This window comes from Lepisma saccharinum, chromosome 1, assembly GCF_977018435.1.
Source record: "Lepisma saccharinum chromosome 1, izLepSacc3.1, whole genome shotgun sequence".
Taxonomy (NCBI): domain Eukaryota; kingdom Metazoa; phylum Arthropoda; class Insecta; order Zygentoma; family Lepismatidae; genus Lepisma; species Lepisma saccharinum.
In genome coordinates this window covers 20,625,496-20,646,975 of record NC_139229.1, presented here as the reverse complement: position 1 = coordinate 20,646,975, position 21,480 = coordinate 20,625,496, and the positions used below count along the sequence as shown (strand labels likewise).

The following is a 21,480-nucleotide window of genomic DNA, read 5'->3' as shown; positions in this document are numbered from 1 at the left end:
ATTAATATTTGTTTCGTTTTGTCGGAAGCAAAGTGACCCGTCGTGTCAGATCCGGTGTGCGGCTGGCCTCAGAAGTAATAGCAGCAACAGAGCAGTTTTTTTCTGCAGACCAGAAAAAATAATTATTTTTATACGTTTAAAGAAACTTGAGACACGATATGCCAAGTGTGTTGAACTTCGGGGTGGAAATGCTGGGAAGTTCCATGGTTCTAGATCGTTTCCTTCTTAGTAGAGCCCACAACTTTTCAACCGACCCTCGTATCAAGTATGCTCATCACTGTAAAATTAGGCCACACACGTTCAGAGTGAGTATGCATCCGTTGATTAATTAATTCCCCAGTGTCACATCAAAATTATACTCAATGCTACTACAAACCATAAAATTAAAAACACACACAATATACTAGGGTGTAGTTACCCTAACAGAATTGTTAATTCACTCAAAACAGTGTCTCTACGTTTCCCAAGCTTGTCAATCAGACCTCTACATCAACGGAATTGAACGAAGTTTCCATCACAAACAAATCTCGGTGATGAAATAATGAAGTCACTAACTTTACACGAGGAACATTTACGTCTTCGGTGAAGACAATGGTGGCATTGAATGCGCCCGTACAAAGCTCATCCGGAACAAGCATTCCAGGAAAGCTCTTCGTCATCACAATCGAAAGCTGCGAGCATTCATCATTGTTACTTTCAGCGCTTGGATGCTCACTGTAGCTGAAATAATGCAGCAACCCATCACGAATGGATATGTTCAGTCACAACTTTGGTCCACTTCGAAATGGCAACGCGGATTTCCAGCTTCCGACGGTAGATGGCACCATGTTAGCAACGGCACGTTTAAGGGGAATTTTATGTATTTGGCACGTTTTTTCGCCTTATTTAAGGATCTAAAAAAAAAAATAGTAATAATATCAATACAGGGGCACAGTGTCCCATATACTATTACACATTATCCTTCATAATCAGTGGTTAACTCTCAGAAGTCACAAGTATTTACTTCTGACAGGTGGATAAAAGTACAAAACTGGAACCAAAAACTGCGCTCTTAGGATTACTGATCTCAATGTCACTTTCGGAAACTAAATACTTTAAACATCCTACAGGATTTCTCAGTTGATGTCTTCTTCAAAGAATGTAAACTCAGGCAGGGTTTACTTGACGCTTCCTGACGAAGAAGACTACTAAATACATTCAGTAAATGAGTCATATGAGCTTCTAACATCACATGAACATAATTAATTACTAACATAAGCCTAATGTTCAAATGCTGACCATTATGAGTAGTGCACAACAGGTATTAACCCTATCACTCACACTTAAACAAGTATAAGTTCAGAGTCGGAGAAAACTTCATAAATATCGAGTCTTCCAATTCTGGAATTGTGCTGAAGGGGAGGTCTTGTACACAAGGTATTTAATGACAAGAAACATAAAGAAGCACGGATGTTTCAAGCCCGGAAATAGTGGTGGCCAATGATGTGGTCCACGTCGACTTATCCATCTCTTGTAGAGTGAAGAATCGAATTATTAGTAAGTTAAAATTATTGGTTTGTTATCGGATGGGTCGACTTTACCTCGGGAATCTTAGAAAATAAAGAATAGAAACACACTGGTAAGAAAAGGACTTTGCTTCTGCAACACCCTACATATACCAAGAGAAACGTGGATTGTGTATGCCTCAGGGATATTTGAACGTTTGGAAACAATCATTTCCTTTGGGGGACAAACTTACAAATATAATGGAAAGAAATTGATTAATGCATATATCAGCTGAAGGCAAATATCACAATTGATATGCACAGAGATCTTGATATTCGCAAGAAAAAATCCTGATTTTTAAACTATATATATATATATATATATATATATATATATATATATATATATATATATATATATGACAACTCACTCACAACCTTACCCGTGTTTAGCTTCTTAATCATATTTTCTTTTCAGAAGACTGCTTATTGCCAAGGTGATAACTTCCAGGAGAATGGTTAATCATAGAATTCTCAATAGACAGAATAGCATAACTTAATCGCAACGTGCCCTGCCCTATTTAGCTTGCCCGCTCCACAAAAATTGCAAACAGCACAAGACCAAGTACTAACAGGAGGCTAGATCACAAAGTTAGCCAACTTTGTCGAGCGACCACTGTTATCTTAATGAGATGACAAGACTAGGAAGACGGTCATCAATTAACTCAGGAGAAAACAAATCGCGATGTTGAAACAGCATGCAGACTGAATCCAACAAATTCCACCAGACGAGCCAAACAAGACATCTAGAATACCAAGCTGCAGCGTGCTGAACGAACTCAAGTCTGAAACCATGGCATTCTCAACAGATCCAGGTCGAAGCTTCAACCCTAGGGAAACCTTCAGATGGAGTTTGGCACAGAGGACGCTACAGTTGGGAGAGAAATTGTGTCAGGCTGGCATGTGTGTTCAGTCAAATATTACGGGATTTCGAACGACTTTCTATTCCACGCAAGGCTTTCAGCCTTATCTTCTTGCAACCAATCCATTACAAGCACAATAATTATCTTCTATTCCAAGCTTTCTCAGGTGCACCCCAAGAATGCAATTATTCCTAAGAGATGACCAAAAATTCCCTTGTGTGCGTGCGCGCTCCATGCAAAGGAATAAACAACGAAACCTCAGAGTCTGGCTTCACGACAACGCCCGCCTTCATATGCCTGTGCATACAATACCCTGAAATCTGGGGCGTTGAAACATCCATCGTAGAGTACAGACTTGGCGCCGGCACCGGACTTTCACATGTGGAGTCGTAAGTTTGCAGGTGACAACGAGGTAATAGGTTGGTTCAATGCCACACCAAAAAGCTTTCTTTCAAGAGGGCATCCGCAATCTTGTAGACAGGTGGACCAAATGTGTTGTGAAGAAGAGGGACTATCTCAAAAAAGAATAAGACACAAACAAATTCTGTATGTACTGAGTTCGAATGGAAACAAAGGATTCTTTTTCGGGAGGGGCTGGAATTGTTAAGTGGATAGTACATAGCTTCGCATTTTGGGAGAAGGGGGATACATAATAAAATATTTGAATCTTTTCAGTCTATTAAAATTGTACTCAAAGACAAAAATGGTAATCGGTCTCTCGCAATTAAGAGTTTAAAGTATAGTGATTTCATCATAGGCACTGCAATTACTAAAACAATACAACAGAGTAAATACAAAAGATTTGCAGTTTGTCACATTATTTGTACGACTGGATACAAGTAATTTAACTCTGAAATTGCCCTGGATCGGATGGGATAATTGCAGATCCGCGTACAGCGCTTTGATTGGCTGACATTCGCGTGTTCCGTCTTATATATATCTGCAGCTGGGTTCGCGGATCATTTCAGGTTTCACCCGATTGTGACAGATGTGAGTGATGTGGTCGGACGAGGCGACGAGTTTCTTGCACATGTAGTTTAATTGGATGAACATTGACAAAGTGCGATACAACTGTGATGAAACACGACCCCAATGACGTACGACTGCACGCAATTGACTGAATTGAACGTCACACCCTGAGGGCTTTCGGTATGGTGGTTAGGTTTAGTAATTTCTCCTTGCGTATAAACCACACATACATAAATGTCTCCTACAACTTTACACCCCAACAACATGAACTGCAATTAACATACAAAAGCGTACTGTGGTTCATATAAAACGTTCTCATATCAGAGTTTTAATAATCTGTTGGTTCTTTCTGGTGACGAGAGGAGTATACTTTGCCAATGACGTCTACACAGGAAAAAAAGGCAGTATGTCGCATGGTTTGATGAAAGGAAATTGGACGCTCAGGTGCAAAGAAACTTCAAGGTGTGGAGTTTCTTTCGTGGAGTTATGTCAAGGACAGAGCGAACGTAATTCCTGTGATTAATTTCCATGATTTAAAGGTCAGAATAACCAATGCCGTTGCCACTGTTGAAGGTGGGGCATGCTTCAACGAGTAGGGAAAGTCTTCCACTACCGTTTAGATGTTTCACTGCAACCAGGGGTGCCGAATTGCAATTCTTATTGAAGTGTGAAATTGTAAACAATCTTTGTAAACACCCTGTACTTCTACTAAAGAACGCACAAAAAAACTGGATTTGAACCCGGGATCCCAGGCGTCGTAGCGTGCTGTGCTAACCACTCCAACATGGAGGCCGGTAAAAAGTACCTTGGGGAAACTGCCCAATCGCATGAGTTTCCTATTTCGGCAATCCCCAAAATAGCAACATTCAACTGATTCGACCAGCCTTAAGCCGTTCAATGCTCTTTTTTCGTAATTTAATCTGGAGGAGGCTGGAATTACCAAGAAACGTCTCTCCCGAGCCAGAAACAGAGACATTTTCCCTTGTTTCGGCAAATCCCTGGAGAATATAGAAAACTCACCGATCGCCAAAAGACGAAAGAAGATCTTCAACAATCGTCGTTCCCATGAACCCTCTGTCGCATTTGATGCCAACTAATAGATGTAGGCGACTTCATCCCGCAGGAGAGGGGGGATAGGGAAGGACACGGACGCGGGAGGCGCTAGACAACTTTATTGGAAGACGGGGGAAAGGGGGGACGTGACCGGTGTTGCATTATGGAAGGGACAGGGTGAAAACTGGCTCAAGTCTTCCCCGTTATCTCTTTTGCTTCCTGAATTTTTTCTCCAGTAGGGGTTGTCATTGGCGGGAAAAGAAGGGAAATTTAGTGAAACTCGGCATATTTACCGTAAAAACCGCCAGGGCATGAAACGAACACTTATTAAAGTTCTTATAAATTTCTTCTCTACTCTGTCCCGGGAATCTCTGGAGCAAGCGAACGAAACCAAGTCATCTGCCAGGGTGGCCACTCTAAGACCATGATACAATTCAAGTATAATTCCCGGGTTTCAAGGCGGGTTTCAAGGCGAACTCTCCAGAAAATAAAGCACGCAAGCAGATGTTTTCTCCATTTAAAATTAAAATTTACCTAATCTCTTCAAGATGTCTTATCTTGCAAGAATCTTCCGTCAGTCAGGTAGGTTTGTCTGACAAAATAAACGGATTGAATTTTATTTTCCACAAAGCTTTCTTTCCGTTCCTCGATAAAAATAAAAGCTAAACTGTGATAACTTCCTTCAGGCTAATGGGGTTTGGATTAATAGCTACAATTTTACACGTCTACGGAGAAAAATTCACGCAAAATGCAAGCGTAATTTCTGGAGCCAATAATTCAAGCATAATTCCTCGAATTCCCTGTCTGCGCAAGTAAGGCTCGACCAATGAACGCGTGAGTGCATGGAAAGGCTGCAGCAACCCGCCGATTGCAGCAGTGCACGCTGCTTTACTCCGCCTACTCGACGTCTCCCCTTCTTTGCAGTTATGCGCGTCCTTGCTCCACAAATTCCCGAGACAGAGTATATCTTTCTAGGAAGACCAAGCTAAAGATAAGTGGGAACTGTACGCAATCAGTTTTACTTGACTGAAGCCTATAAGGGGGTAAGATGTTCATACTGTAAAGAAATGGACCTCAAGAATAAACACAATCGTGAGTTCTAGGTTTGAGTCGTGCTTCTTCCTTGCGCGCATGCGCAGTGTGCAGCAGTACTTAAGGAACATACTCACTATTTAGAATACAATATACAGGGTGCGCATGTTGTACGTACCAAAATCAGTCGGCAACTCTGTCGGAAAACAGGTGCGCATGCGCGCAGATGCAAGTCTCGCAATCAGTCTGCCTTGGAACGTTCGCCTGTTCAGAGTAGACACAAATTGTGTTCATCCAAACGGGTTCCATCCAGGAGACGAAAGCGGGCACTGCACTGAGATAAAGCAGGACGAGAGGGAATACGCGGCCTCCGACCTGGAAACTTCTGTTTCTGCACGCTGCCATTGCCATTGGCTTTCTATTGTCTGACCAGTCGTATCGTGTTTTGACACACTGGCAGGGGTTGGTGGCGACCCTCATTGGACCATCGTGGCAGTTGACTACTCTTACACGGAGGCTATAATTTTAGCTGGATACAATTTAGTTTTAAGTATTTCGTGAGGGAATCATCTAATTTTAGAGCAAGAGGAAAGCGATCGGTTAATTTTAATTATAAGGATAGAAGGTCAAAACAAGGCAAAGCAATTGCCTGAACTCAGGGGGTGTGGAGTTGGGCTCCACACGCTCTCGATATGAGCCTCAATGGAGGTGATGTGATGAGTATCAAGCTCCGGCCGTCTCGTACGCATTGGTTAGAGGTCAGATGAGCCCCAGAGCTAGGATGAGACCACCCGACATAAGAATCGAACCCCGGGGCTCTTGCGTGGCGGCCAGGCTAGAGGGGAGGTGATCTCTATCTGTTAGTTCCATATGTCTGGAGGGGCATACACCTCCATTTAATCAGCCCATAATCTAATACGATATGCAAAGTGAGGAATGTTTTGTAAAGAAAAGAGGGAAATTTCAGCTACGTGGGTGGGAATTTCCGCGAGAAACGGGTTACCATCACTGAGCCTCGCTTTTCTATTCATTCCGCGCGCAGCCAGTTCCCCCAAAGACACGTTCTGGATCCTTGGCGGGAGCTGAAAGTGACCCGTAACGTATTATCCGCTAAACGGAAGGGAGGGAAACTTCAGGAACAGACGAGGCCTCCTTCGTCTTGGGAAGCCGCTCACGGTATTCACTTCCGGTCCGCCCGTGCCTCGGCAGTTCCGATGCAAACAGAATGGAAGGGGCTCCAAAACTACGGCGCTTCCTACCTAACGACCATAAAAGATCTCTCCTCTCGGCATCCTGTCATGATGGTGCGAGATATGTATCTGCAAAGCAGATGAGGAACTTAGAGACTCACACACGTGTAATTAGGTGTGTAGGCCGAGAAAAGGGGGTGTGGCTTATATTCGAAATAACTAAAAGCCACACCTCATTTTAAAACAGGAACCCATAAATTCTAATGCGTTCTATTGGGTTCCGCTGCAGGACCGGAACCCTTTTTTACCTCACAATTTAAATTCGGTCCAAGTTGCGTAGTTTCATTTAAAAAAAATACTCCTGGACCGTATTTTAATTGATCCTGAAAAAGATTCCTGGACCATATTAAAATTGTACGGGAAAAAAGGTTCCTGGACCGAACTTAAATTGATCCTGGAAAAAAGATTCCTGGACCGAATTTAAATTCATCCGAAAAAAAAAGGTTCCTGGATCGTATTAAGATTGATCCGGAAAAAGGTTCCTGGACCGAATTCAAATGCTTTAAATATGAAAAGGTTCTACACTGTCTAGAACTCATTTTCGTTTGCTGATTTTCTCTCCCAGTCCTGGACCTTTAAGAACCCTGCAATTTAGTGTTATAATTAGAGCCCGGAAGTTTGGCAAAATGCCTCTTTTTATCTACTGCATATATTGATAAAAATTTTCCGGATATACGTTTCTCATGTTGTTTCGAATGTTTTAGAAGCCTTTTCATTTTGCCTATTTTGGACCCACTGCCTATTTTTAATTATAATGCCTCTTTTTTGCCTTTTTCAATTAAATTTGACCATTTTTTTTAAAAAAAAATGTGTATATAAATTATTTTTCTCCCAAAAAAACGTTGTTGGCATTTATTTTTCTTTCGTTTATTATGTGAATAATTTTCGCCTTATTTAAGTAATATTGAACTCATGCATGTTTCAACATTGCTGAAGGAGAAAAGTGTGAGAAAAATGTATTTCATGCTCAGTTAGGACATTGCCTTTCGGTTAACATTTCCTTGTGCATGATTGACTGCTGAAGTGGACAGGTTGATTTCGAACACAAAGAAGATATTTCTGAAATCTCCCTCTCGAACCCGAAAATTTAAGGAAGTTGAATCTGAGCTTAGTTTACCTCCGCAACCAGTCTTGACCAGATGGGGAACCTGGATATCAGCAGCTATATATTATGCTAACAACCTTGAAAAAATCAGTGTGATGATAGATGCTCTTCCAGAAAATGAAGCGGCTTCAATTTGTGAAGTGAAAAAACTCCTGTGCTATTCAAGTTTATTTTTGCACATTATGGTGCATTCCCAGAGACAATTACAATTACAAAACTTAAAAAAACACCTTGTAGCATCCATGAAAATGTACGAGGAATCTATGCAGCAGATGATGGAAGTGCCAGGAGAAAAGGGGTCAGCTGTTGCGGAAAAGTGCAAGCGGGTAGTGAGTGCAAATGCTGAAAACAATTTGTGATATTCTAAAAGGTGAAAATGCTGTTACCGAAATGCGTCCAGCTACATTAGCTTGTTTTATGTATGCTCCAATAACTTCTGTCGAAGTAGAAATATCATTTTCTATTATGAAAAACATTCTCTCTGACAGACTACTATGTTGAGTAATTAAAAAAAACCACCTTGTAGTTATGTGCAATCAAGACGGAGAAAATTGATATGCTCTTCCCAATGTAGATTTTAACATGTTGCCAGAAAATATAGATAAAAGTAAGCGACATCCAAATGTGCCTTTTTTCGGTTTATTTTGCCTTTTTTTTTCATTTTTAGTGCCTATTTTCCACATTATAAATGCCTTTTTGCCTACCTATTTTAACGAAAATAAATGCCTGAACTTCCGGGCTCTAGTTATAATGAACAAAACACATCTTGAAAAAGGGCCTCCCGATGGCGTAGTGGCAGCGTCGTCGCCTTGTAATCAAGGGGTCCCGGGTTTGACACCCGGTGGAAGTACATAGTGGTTCGGATTCCACTTTAAACTGTAGGTCCAGTCCCAATTAGCCTTACTGTGCATAAAGTGGACTTAAAACACCAACTCAATCAATCAAAAGCAACAAATTTATGTGACAGATACTGCAACTTTCCGACATTTTCTTCTGTTCTCTCATGGCTGTCGGGAGGGGAAGTGGGGGTTGAACAGATCTGTCGAGCAACGTCCCCTAGAAACTGACATCGTTCATTTCAAGTTACAAAAGAGCAGAAAGCATGTTATTTTTATAGTTATTAACAGAAATAAAGTTCATTAAGTTCGTATTATAGCAGAATAATCTAAGTATAAATTCATGTTAAACCGAAAATTCAATGCTATCTCACAGGGTGAAAAGACGTGATAAATTTGTTTGGACTCAATCTTGCAGCGTGACGTCACGCTAATATGGTCCATTGGTTTTAATGGGAGTGTATATGGATATCATTTAGCTTTGCTTTATGGGGAAATGTTCAAACCTTCCCGACACTCCCACATAATTTCTCTCTGCTGTAATTATTTTCGGATTTCTTTCATTTTAAACTGACAATTCTCGAAGAACGTATGGAAAATATAGAGCGAAATAGTACCTCGCACACACACCTGGTTTATCTAACAAGTGTACCACGTCAACCTTTATTCGCCCTTGCACCAGCTGGTGACTTTGGAGTGTTGCTCACACTCCCCGATAATTCAATTAGTTTGAGCTTGTAGGTTGTCTAACTCACTTACGGCGGAATCACACGTTCCATCAATTCATCAACAGATGCGCACGTACGTGCATGCGCTCAGACCTCAACGCTGCTCTGCTGGTAAGACCCTTTTAACTCAATGATCTTTTCAATATGGTAGCTACCGAAGTGCTCCAGTATCAAAAGCAGTTGCAAGATCTTCGCTCTGCATGCTATGGTACATTGGCCCAGTACCTATAAAAAATTCATTTCTTTCTCTCTTGAAATCAACTGAAATACGATACTGACTTCCGCTTGCTTTCATATTGTTTATATACAGGATGATTCAGAATTCCTATTACACACTTCTAGAGGTTGTAGAGGGGACTTAGTAGATCAAGTTTTGATAAGGAACTAATCTCTATCATCATCTAATCGGGCAAAAATGCGGAAAACGCTCTGAATACAGCCGTTGCGCAGCTCCACCATTACGTCCAGTTTTGCCGTAAATTAACAACATGTTGGTGTTCTCGGCAAACATGTATTCAACCATACTGTACTGTCTTCCGAAACAACTAAATAACAACTGACGTGAAGGTTCAAGCACACCGGATTGTAAACAGAGGACGTTGGAAGCAGCTCACAGGACATCAGGTGACTGAAGACCTCCGTCAATGTGGGTTGCCTACCGTGAAGCGAGAGTTGTCAAATTTTGTGATCTTGTCATCTGTGTAGTACTAAAACAATACGTTTCCGGACATGAGTTCCTTATCAAAACTCGATCTACTAAGTCCCCTCTACAACCCCTAGAAGTGTGTAATACGAATTCTGAATCACCCTGTATATAAAGGGAGAACAATAATTCAAGCCGGAAATTTGATGAGTAAAATCTGCTCCACGTAGGAAAATATTCCTCTACACAAAGCCTCATCTGGATCATACATTTTGGGAATACAAAAAAATATTTTGAGTTTTGATTAATTTACGTGCGAAATCCTCGGTTGAGTTATTTAACGTCACTTTTCTACTTAACTAGCTTAATCGTGACGATGAGGGTGAAACAGACAATTGATGCCTGACCCAGGATTCGAATCCCTTGCTTTGTGGCACCCTTCGCTCCGACACGGGAGGCTACGGAGGGGAAATATAAAGGAAAATAAAGTAATTAACTATTCTGTGGCCTACAATTAATTTTAAAGTAAAGTAAAGCCAGTGTCAAAAGTCACACCCAAAAATTACAATCTTCGAACTTACTTACGGTATTAAAAAAAAAAAAAAAAATGGGATCTGATCCATTGTTCACAATCCAGCGAGAACTGAATCCGGACTGAAACCTCACCATTTCCATACTTTCAAGTTCGATTTCCAATTTTGAAGCGTAATGCAGACAAAATGAAAAATAAACGGGAAAACTGCCGTTACTTCCCTCCCTAGTTAATTCATTGTTGCACTATACAGTATTATGTAGTAGTTTAAATACAATAAAATATGCAATACAGTAATATTCAGCAGAGGGCCCTTCGGTGGTGGAATGGTGATGTCTTGTAATAACGGGATACCAGGTTCGATACTAGGTGCGGGAACATTGTCGTTCGGATCCAGCCTCTAAAACTGTTCGTCCAGTGCCGATTAGCCTATCTGTGCATAAAGCGGACTTGAATCAAACTTTTAAGCAACATTCAGCCATTCCTGAAGTAAATAACTCTACTCATCGCCGCCAGAGTTTGCGAATGCCTTATATAATTTCCAATAATACAACCGTTTGCCATCTGCGACAACCTGATGGCGTGACTCATCAGGTGTAGGAAATGGCAAGTGTGCCCCACTTGGTGTGCAATTAGTTGTAGTTGTCACACGTGGGCGAGGTTTAATGCTCGCCGTTCAAGGTCGAGTCAACACGAAACAACAATCGGCATGTATGGTACTGTCGCATGAATCACACTTCGTTTAAACGCCATATCTCGTATTGCATGTGCACACAAGTATGTGGGACTAGTAAGTGGTAGTGTGTTTGTAGTGAAAACAAGAGAGGAGGAGGAAGATGACGTAATTGGTTTGCGGGTGTAGATACCGGGATGCTGTTCTCCAAGAGGCGCCCAGCCCAAGAACATTCCTACATTTACTCTTCAGCTAAGTATGGACGAATCCAACCACGAAATGGGATGTAGGCAGAAACATGTACGAAACGGAGATGTTAAAGGTCCAGGCATACATAAATTCTATTGGGTTCCGCAGAACCTGGACCTTTTTTCTCCCACACTTTAAATTCGGTCCAAGTTGCGTATTGTTTCACTTCAATACGGAATTTGGACCGTATTGAAATACAGGGTGTATCATAAGTAATAGCGCAAACTGACACAGTTGAAACTACACGATAATAGAAGCAAAAAAGTCTCAGTAAACATGGGTCTGCAAACGAGCCGTTTTCGAGATAATTGCAAATGTGTGGTTACAAGCCGCCACTGACTTCATTGTTTGTAAACGTCGTCCTAGTTGGTATAATGCTAATAATGTGTGGTTAGAAGCAGTCACTGATTGCATTTTGTAAACACCGAGTGCTTTACTCCTTGCACGTTCCGAGGTTTGCTCTTTGTTTCCAAAACAGAACGTTTCCGAGAGGTGGCGTTGTAATCAAACAGGATGGATACAATCAGTACAGAGAATTGTACATGCTTGTGACCAATTCCGAAATGAACCGGGGGAGTTCGAAAGAATTCGAAACTCAATGCGTACAGTATTGCACCCACATGCAAGGACGACACTTTGAACACCTCCTTTAACAGGTACGAGTGTACAGTAATTGTAACATACTCACGTTCGTTGAAGTAAGTAGAATGTTCAATAAAAGTAATGAGATCTCCAATGACTTTTCTTACTGTATTATTAGCATTTTACCAACTAGGACGACGTTTACAAACAATGAAGTCAGTGGCGGCTTGTAACCACACATTCGTAATTATCTCGAAAACGGCTCGTTTCCAGATCCATGGTTACTGAGACTTTTTGCTTCTATTATCGTGTACTTTCAACTGAGTCAGTTTGCGCTATTACTTATGATACATTAGGAAAAAAAGGTTTCTGGACCGTAAATATATCCGGAAAAAAAAATCTTCTTATGGTGCTGCATGTCACGATATTCTCAATGTTTTTATGTATTTTAGCAAAAAGATATCACCATCTCAAAACCAGAAACAATACACGTAGATACTTCAAACTCGATCCACGATCTTTCCTACATCCAAGTCAAGATGGAGAAAAAACATACACTTAATAGAAAAAAGAAAACAATACAACTGCAGGTGGAAAATAATATTTCGTTCGAATCTCCGAATGACCGACACAGATACGAAATGAATCACCTGAGCTTCAGTAATTGATTGTTCTTTTAATTTGTTCCCCTAGCTTCAAGGTTGTCCGTGCGGTTGGTTACCCAATGCTCGACCTTGAACGAGAAACTGCATCGAAGTGGAAAATTAGTTGCGTTGCATAACGCAATGTCTGCAGGCAGCACCTACTGGTAATTCTTCACAAAGAAAAAGCAATTTCTAAATATAGGGACAGCTCTTGATTTACTTTACTTCGCTTGTCTGTTACTTTTGGGTAATCGCGAAGATGAGGATCAAGCACATATCTACAAATATTTTTCGGGGGGTCCGAACAAAGTGTCTCAAATAATAATAATAATAATGTTTACATTAAAATAATTATAACTATATTAAATTAATTAAAATATTCAAATTAATTAATATTATATCTATTACATGAATAGGTAAGAAGACTGTATAAGGAAAGTTACATAGCAGCACGTATTCATTTTCTAGTTTACGTATAGTTAAGGTCGACAAATTTGTAAAGAAAATAATAACTGCCATGGCAAGGAAACTAATGTGAAATAGATAAAGAATTGAATATTTATTTAATTTTTGTACTTAGTAAGTCTTTCGGGGGACCCCGGACCACCCCCCCCCCCCCCCGTTGCGGATAAGATGAAAGTGATGAAAAGACAAGCATTATCACAAATGGGCAGCACACAACACAAATCCCATTGAGGATTACACTGGCTGTGGGTGGGCCAGACGCCAGAGCCTTGTTAGTCTGTAAAAGACAGCCCGAGTTATGGAAAGAGGGGTTGACATTTGGGTGTCTTCATAAAGAGTCGGCCCTTACACTGCGAAGGGGAAGAGCACCTCCACATGTTGATCCATTCGTGGTAGCTTCGTATCTGTTCAGCGTGGTTGCATACATTCTTTTCTTTGTTGGACCATTCGCAGCGTCGAATCGACACGCCAAACAGAAAAAAAAGTTAAATTAAAATATGCTTGCCTTAATGAACATTATACGCTGTGCAAGTTTGTGCTGTGACACACAGCATGCATTATACTACATATGACGAGACGAGACAGTAATTTATTCACAACTCGAGACGTCGCCTTGTAATCAAGGGATCCCGGGTTCGATAACCCGTAGTGATTCGGATCCAAATGTAAAATGTAGGCTCTGTCCCGATTAGACTATTAAGTTGACTTACTCGAAAGAGTACACACCGCGATTTAGGTTTGGAATAAATATCTGTTAATAAAAAGAAACGGATTTCCAAACCTCTCCCAGCAGATATTGAACCCACGACCTATCTGAACACAATGAGACAACATTGGCTACTAAGCTATCGAAAAAATTCACTCTACAACAACTGCCACACTACATAGCATTACATTTTTGAATCAAAAGAAAGGCGTTAGTGTTGAAAGTGGTAGTAAACCCATTGCTTTATCCTTACCAACTTGCCAATCATTCTAGTCCAACTCCCAATTAAGAAACCACAAAAAAAAAGACAATGGGGGAAAGTTCTGCTTCATTCACTGGGCAATTCCCGTGGGGAGGCGCATTCCAGTGGTCCGTATCCAACCTAATCCGGCCGACTGGGCCCTGTGCATTAAAAAAAAAACAGACTTTTATAAACAAACTTCCAGCACAGAATTCCACCCGAAAACAGGAGACGAAAGACGGCTTCCATTTCGAGAACACTCCTCATCCTAGGCGGCCATGTTTCAATGATAACTCATCCCGAAAGATGCTATATAGCTCAGCACATCCAATAAATTCTGGCCTCGCGAAAAACTTTCCTATGTTATGTGCTGAATAAACTTAAAATACTATTCCCCAGAGTCGCATAATAGAAGCTTGCTTGGCGAAGATCACAAATCACAAGCCGTCCGACCTGGAGGTGAGCTTAGAATTCATCATATGTCTCTACTCTCTCCCCCATTCACCTGTTCTTCGTTTAAATTATGTCAGCCAGTTTTAGATACTGGCAGCGGTACAGCAAGAGCAAAGCATTATTTTCGGCAAACGAGTATCAACAATGCACTCCGAGTGATGCACAAAACAATACCATAATTTACAACTCATTGCCATCACTGCTTTGACCGGGCTGTTACAAAGGGCAATACTGAATGTGAGAGAAAGCTGAAATATCACGATAGTCGAAACTTTTCATTCTTACAGGAAGAAGTTGTGTTTGTAAAGAGTCCCACAATATTTTTAGAGGGCGGAAACATGTTAGATCTTTCAGCAAGGCTGCCCGCAGATTTTTCTTTCAGTGAGGGCAGCAGTGCTTAAAGGCGGTGTAAACATGTAGTGGTGCTTTCCCCCGGTTAAGAGAATTCTCATAAAGAATCCCTGCAACTAGGATAATTTGCGTAGGCACTTCATCTGCCGTCTTTCACGGCACCTCTCGTCTATGCTTTCACGCTACAATTTCAAAATTTGAATTGTACAAAGTCTTTCCAGAAATCTCAGGGGGGAGGGAGTTTTTTACAAGTGTATAACAAGTGGACAGCTTGCTGTAAGCATCGACTGTTAAGAACGGAATAAGCATTATGAAATGTATGTATTTTCCCTAAGAATGTCTTAATTCACAATACTTAGTTCAACCCGTAAATAAGAGTACTGGTGGGATTATAACAGACCACAAATAACTTTCTTATCTAATTCAAAAAAGTAGAAATGACCTTTATATGGTGTGCATTTTTCCATAATATTCCAAACGTTTCAATTTATATGTCTCCTTATATATATTTGGGCTCCCGCATAGCCAAATGAGTTATCTCTCTCGCCTTTGGTGCGAGAAGTCCGGGTTCGATTCCCGGTGTGGTACTTGAAAAGAAGTTCCGGTCTCGAAAGACAGAAAAGCAGCGGATATGGGACTCGACGCGCTGACCATGCGTCGCCCAATGAAAAGTCGCTTGCAAGGCAATTAGTTATCGATAAAGAACTATAGGGGTTGCGGTGACAATCGTCCACGCTTCTTTTCCATATATCACCTTCGAGCCTTTCTATAACACCAAAACAGCCTTTCAAAAAAGAATAATTCACCAGCGGCTGAAAACAGCTCCCTTCTGTGTAACAATCAGTAATCCACAATGACAGAAACACACAATTAACAACATTTTTTTTCCCGTAGGAATCTTTCGCTTTACAGCAGTACCGTTGGTAGTGTTGCCCACGGGACGAGACGGGACAGGCTTTTAAAAATTCGAGACGAGACGAGATTGACCATGTGTCATAAGACAAACGAATATTTTCGAGACGAGACAGCATTTCCACGAGACTCCACGAGACGAGACAGGCCAAAGTATCGTCTCGTGGGCAACACTAACCGTTGGGGATGGGGGGGGGGGAGAGTGGAGGCAGTGAGATGGGGACAGGACAATTACATCCCTAAATATCACACAAAAATGACTATTTGGAATAAAAGTTGGCTCCATTAACAAGTTTCCTCGTTGGCCGGGGGAGGAGAAGAGCGTCCGCCCTCCTGGCATCATCAATTACGGCAAAGTGTTGAAACACGAAAGGAAAAATGGTCTACAGAAGAAACTTCTATTGACGTGCTCGTTCAGTTAATGAAAAATAACTTCCCTCCAAGTTTCATCACCACGTGATAATTTTAGCATTTTTCAGGTAACCCTAGTTTCAGCCTTGTTATACATATACGAGGCACATGCCAAAAAAAAGGGCCGATATTTTTAACTTGGGACTGGCAACATTGACGAAGCTGCGCGTGCACGTAAGCATGCTTTAGTATTCTGTGCCTGCAACAGAGGTATATTTCTCAGTGTGTAGGTGCGTACGTGCGAGTAGTGGGAAGTGGAAATGGCTGCTGTGATAGGAAATCCCGTCAAATGCGAGGTGAAGTCGGTGATTAGATTTCTCAACGCAAAAGGACTGAGTGCAGCTGACATTCATCGGGAATGGTGTGCCATTTACGGACCAACAGTAATGAGTGAAGAAAAATAAGACAATGGTGCCTTGCTTTTTGGGAAGGACTGTCAAATGTTCATAATGACGAGCGGAGCGGGAGGCCTAGTGTTCAGACGGACGACCTTGTGCAACGTGTTGATGAGAAAGTGCGATCCAATCGCCGTTTCACCATTATTGATCTAGGCAAGGAGTTTCCTGAAGTGTCTGATAAAACATTGCACCGAATTATAACGGACAATCTGGATTATCGCAAAGTATGTGCGAGGTGGATGCCAAAAATGTTGACAAACACTCACAAAGATGAAAGAATGACATCAGCACGTGATTTTTTGGCCCGCTGGGAGAAGGATGGGGATGACTTGTTTTCTCACATAGTGACTGGAGACGAAACCTGGATATCGTACGTCACTGGTGAGTCGAAGCAGCAATCTATGCAATGATGTCACTCCGATTCACCGAAACCGAAGAAATTCAAGCAAACACCATCACATTGCAAAATCATGGCAACCATGTTTTGGGACCAAAATGGTGTAATCCTCGTGGAATTCCTGGAACCGGGACGAACCATCACAGCAGATGTGTATTGCCAAACACTGTCTAATCTGCGTCGTCCAAAACCAGCGAAGATGAATGGAATGTTACGGTCTGGAATTCTGCTTATTCATGACAACGCCCGCCCACACACAGCTGACCGTACTGTTGCGACAAATCAAAACTTCAGATGGGAATGTCCTAATCACCCACCATACAGTCCCGATCTTGCCCCAAGTGATTACTATCTGTTCCTTCACCTCAAACAATGGATTTCTTCGCAACGTTTCGATGATAGTGAAGTTCTCAAGACATCAGTTCTCGACTGACTGAGGTCCCAGACGGCAGATTTCTATGTAGAGGGTCTACGTAAACTTGTTCCACGGTACCAAAAATGCTTGGAGCGCCATGGTGACTATGTAGAAAAATAGCCAGGGTATACACTTGAATAGCATCAAAATAAAAATTCTCTCGCTTGATTTTTTCTCTGTAATAACCAATCGGCCCTTTTCTTTTACATGCCCCTCGTATATTAAAAAAACATATTTAGGTACACGGTCAAACACTGAATTGCAAGTTGCTTTTTAAAGCAAAACGTTAATATTAAGTATTGACGCCGGTTCGATGGCAGAGCCCGTTAAACCCTCAATTTTCGATCTCGCAGCCAAAGTTTTCGGAATCGAGTTCTGGTGCGCGCATGGGAACTCTTTGTGAATGTCCCTTCATCAATCTCATATGATGATCACTTAATCCTCACCATCGCGATTAACCAAAAGTGGTCGAAAAATAACAAAAATACATCAAGTGCTCTTGTATGTCGGCCATTTGCATTTTTACAGGGGGAAAAATGTTACAAGTGGTTATCAAAAACAGTAATAATGGTAAGTTGTTGTTACGATTATTTTCATATCACCTCACAAACTTAATCTAGTTAAAAATTCTTATAGGTATAGCAAAGGTTTATTAATCTCATCCACGTTAATTGGAAATATTACAATAAAAGTTAATAGGCATACTAAAATTCTGTTGTTTTTCTTTCAATTACTGCGTCTAGTCATAATATCGTCATTCGCTTGCTTTGAAGTTAGTGTGGTTTTTGCTACCGTTCACCAATGCAATAATGATATTTCCTTCATAAGGATCAGTAAGTCTCTTTTTACAACAAAACTTTATTGACTTGTTTTGCAACACAATATACTGCCGAAATGTACCAAGACATGTCTCGACTTGCAAGATTAATTGTGTGTTAGCCATAATTCCTGCTAAACAAGACGGGAACACACAGTGAGTCGATTACTTGAATTGGACGGCCATTCGTCAGAGGGAGGTGATATCACATGGAAGTGCGTGACCTGTTACAATTATTAGACCAACAAAGAGTTGAATTTCTGTTAATATGAATTAATTAGTCACGGACAAGTGCACTGATTTCACATCTAGACCACTCTAGGTGAAGAAAATTCAAGGGTAGATATACTTAAAATACAGGTGTAACTAACGAGGGAAGGGGTCTAAATTCATTAACAAACTCCCCTCTCCCCAATCCATTTTCTATCTGCAGGTTTTGGAATTTCTCAGTTGACATGTATGCAAAAAGTTATACATAAGATATGGATCAACTTGGATCCCCCAACAAAATAATAAATTCCGGTATGAGGAGTTAAGATGACCGGACTAAAACTATATGGTTGATTTAAAATGAATTATTTTTGGTCTTAGAGTATGCTAGAAAATAAGTTGACTGGAATAGTTTGCTCTAACAAAAATTTAAAAAATATTTTACAAAAGAAAATAACATATCCCTTCTCAATAATTTCCTGTGCACAGCATTTCCTACTGCTGAGCTGTGTGATATTTCAGTAACTTCTTCCCAAGACACAGAACTGCCACCCCAATGACATAGTAATCTGGACCCCAATTTAAACTGTAGAGCCAAGCCCAATTAACCTTCCTGTCCATAAACTTCCCCTTCTCCCCCTACAAATACCATGCTATATCTCAGATTTACATTTTGTAAAATGTTTTAAGTATTGTACATTTAATATCTAAAACTCGTGATCTCAATTCTGTCTTTATTATTACCAAATTGTTTGTGTATAATTGTTGTTGTTTTTTTTTTTAAGATAAAGGAGAGCAGAAAGCAATGTATGTTATTATGAAAGGCATGGACACCTTCAGCAATTATCACTCCTAATGTAATGTACTGTAATTGACATTATGTGTACAAAATATATAATTTTCAACTGAATTTAATTTTCTGTGATGGTATTAGCTATCCACTTTTCCATATGCATGTTCTTGATCTCAGGGTCAACGGCAGTGTGATTAGCACCAGAGTCACTTTAGCATGGGTTACCAATGGGGAAAAAATCCTGCCTAAGATTAAACATCCTTGGGAATGGAACTAAAGTCTAGCACATGACATTCAGACAGTCTACTGACTAGACATGGCTCCATGTTAATTCAACTTCTAATAATAATATCATGATGAGTCAAACATCATGTTCAAGTGTGGCAAAGAAGAAGAATTAGTTTCCACTGAAAGCAATGAGTGTGATTTTTTTCCAAATAATGATCAACAATAATAAAGCTTAATAGTTTTCTGATTGAACAAGGTCTACATAACCTTTTCATACAGCTATTACCAGGACATTATTACAAAAAATATATATATATATTACATTTGTATGGGTTTTGACAAAATTTAGTTGATACATTTTTTTCTAACTAGCACTTTGATTGCAGAAGGGCATAACTGATCAACAATGTCCTTGGAAATAAAATTACATATCACACAAAAAATATGTCCCCAGTTTCTTCCACATTGAAAGAAATACTGATTTAATATCGAAAATTTCAAAAATTGTGTGTGAAAAATGGGAGTTATAATTAAGTCATGCTTGTTTCCAGCAATGTCATTCAGTATTTCCTGGTTCAAAGACATACACTGTGATTATTTTATATATTTAAAACATAAAATTACCACATAAACAACAAATCTACATTATGATACCGGTACATATCCATGCATACTACAAAACAAAACCAGTTTATCTAAATCAATATGTAAAGCATGTACTGCATATACTTACTAATGGATACTTGAAATTATATGAAATTGCACCTACCTTCCAGTTCGACAACTTTTCCAGCTCTTTTCAATGCGCGGACGGCTTCATCATGAGTGGCATCCCTCAAGTCTTCTCCATTAACAGACAAAATTGCATCTCCCACATAGAGTTGTTCTGTCTGATCTGCAGCCATACCTTTGAATATCTTGGAGATTAAAATTGGCATTTTGTTTTCTTTTCCGCCTTTAATCGAGATTCCAAGGCCATTGTTATCTGATTTCACCACACGAACAATCCTCTTCTGGTTAGCTACCGATTCTGGAACTTCAGAATTATCCAACCCAGAATCATTAACTCCATTGACTGTGGATGAGTTTTCACAACTCTCATCTAAACTAATGCTTAAATAATCGTCTTCCAGTGTTACGAAGACACGGTACCATTGGTTACGGACGTTAGTCTCCAGTATACCTGAACGACCGTAACCAGCTGCTGCCATATCCATAATAAATTAATAAATTCAAATTACACAATGTAATTCAAACACAGGCATCAGATCTTCATATTTGTACTAGCAAAATTGATAATCTTTGGACAGGAGTAACGACCTGTAATACGCCTTCCTACTTGGTGCGTTCCGAAACCCCAGGATCCAAATTATTATTTTTAATAATATATCAATAATTTATTAGGCCTGTAATTGGCAAAAAATTAGCCGTTGTCCCTTCTGCAATATAAAAGTGTAAAACTAAAGTTTGAAAACAACACACGATCATAAGCAAAACACGTAGCACTACCCTTTCATGAATTATTGATAATGAGTAGTCATTAGTAATGTGATGTTTGGAGTACACTTAAATCATTTACAAATTGGCGACATTCTCTGCTTCTCATTCGCCAACCAATACTTCCTTTGAGTATGTACACTTCACAGCGGGAATTCACTAAAGAAAAACACTTGCGAAAGCACGTTTCGATTCCTACAGGTTACATCTCTTTCCTTATCGTTGAGCACTTGTAAAAGTAAATACGACCATTATTTTCAGACACAACATTCGACAGAATCTCGAAAATATAAGAACTACACCACCACTTCCTAGCTCCGACTCCTCGACTACCTTACATTACTCCTCCCTCTCGGCCTTACTACTAATGTTGATGCTCTTCTTCTACGATGCTAGCTCCTCTAGTGTCGGAGACACAAACTGTAATTTCGATCTTCGTTTGGAAGATTGAGCAGCGAGAGTTGAGTGCTTCCATAACAGCCA

At 40.3% G+C, this 21,480-nt stretch overlaps 1 protein-coding gene across 2 annotated transcripts in view; it reads right to left on the bottom strand.

Moving 5' to 3' along the window:
* The window catches only part of Syn1 (Syntrophin-like 1), a 316,756-nt gene extending 295,362 nt beyond the window's left edge, over positions 1-21,394 (bottom strand). For both annotated transcript variants that reach the window (XM_083129446.1, XM_083129447.1), the window contains exon 1: positions 20,270-21,394. In XM_083129446.1, the coding sequence (XP_082985572.1) occupies positions 20,270-20,717 (448 nt within the window). In that variant the 5' untranslated portion in view covers positions 20,718-21,394. The remainder of the gene's footprint in view (positions 1-20,269) is intronic.
* Between the last annotated feature and the right edge of the window lie 86 nt (positions 21,395-21,480).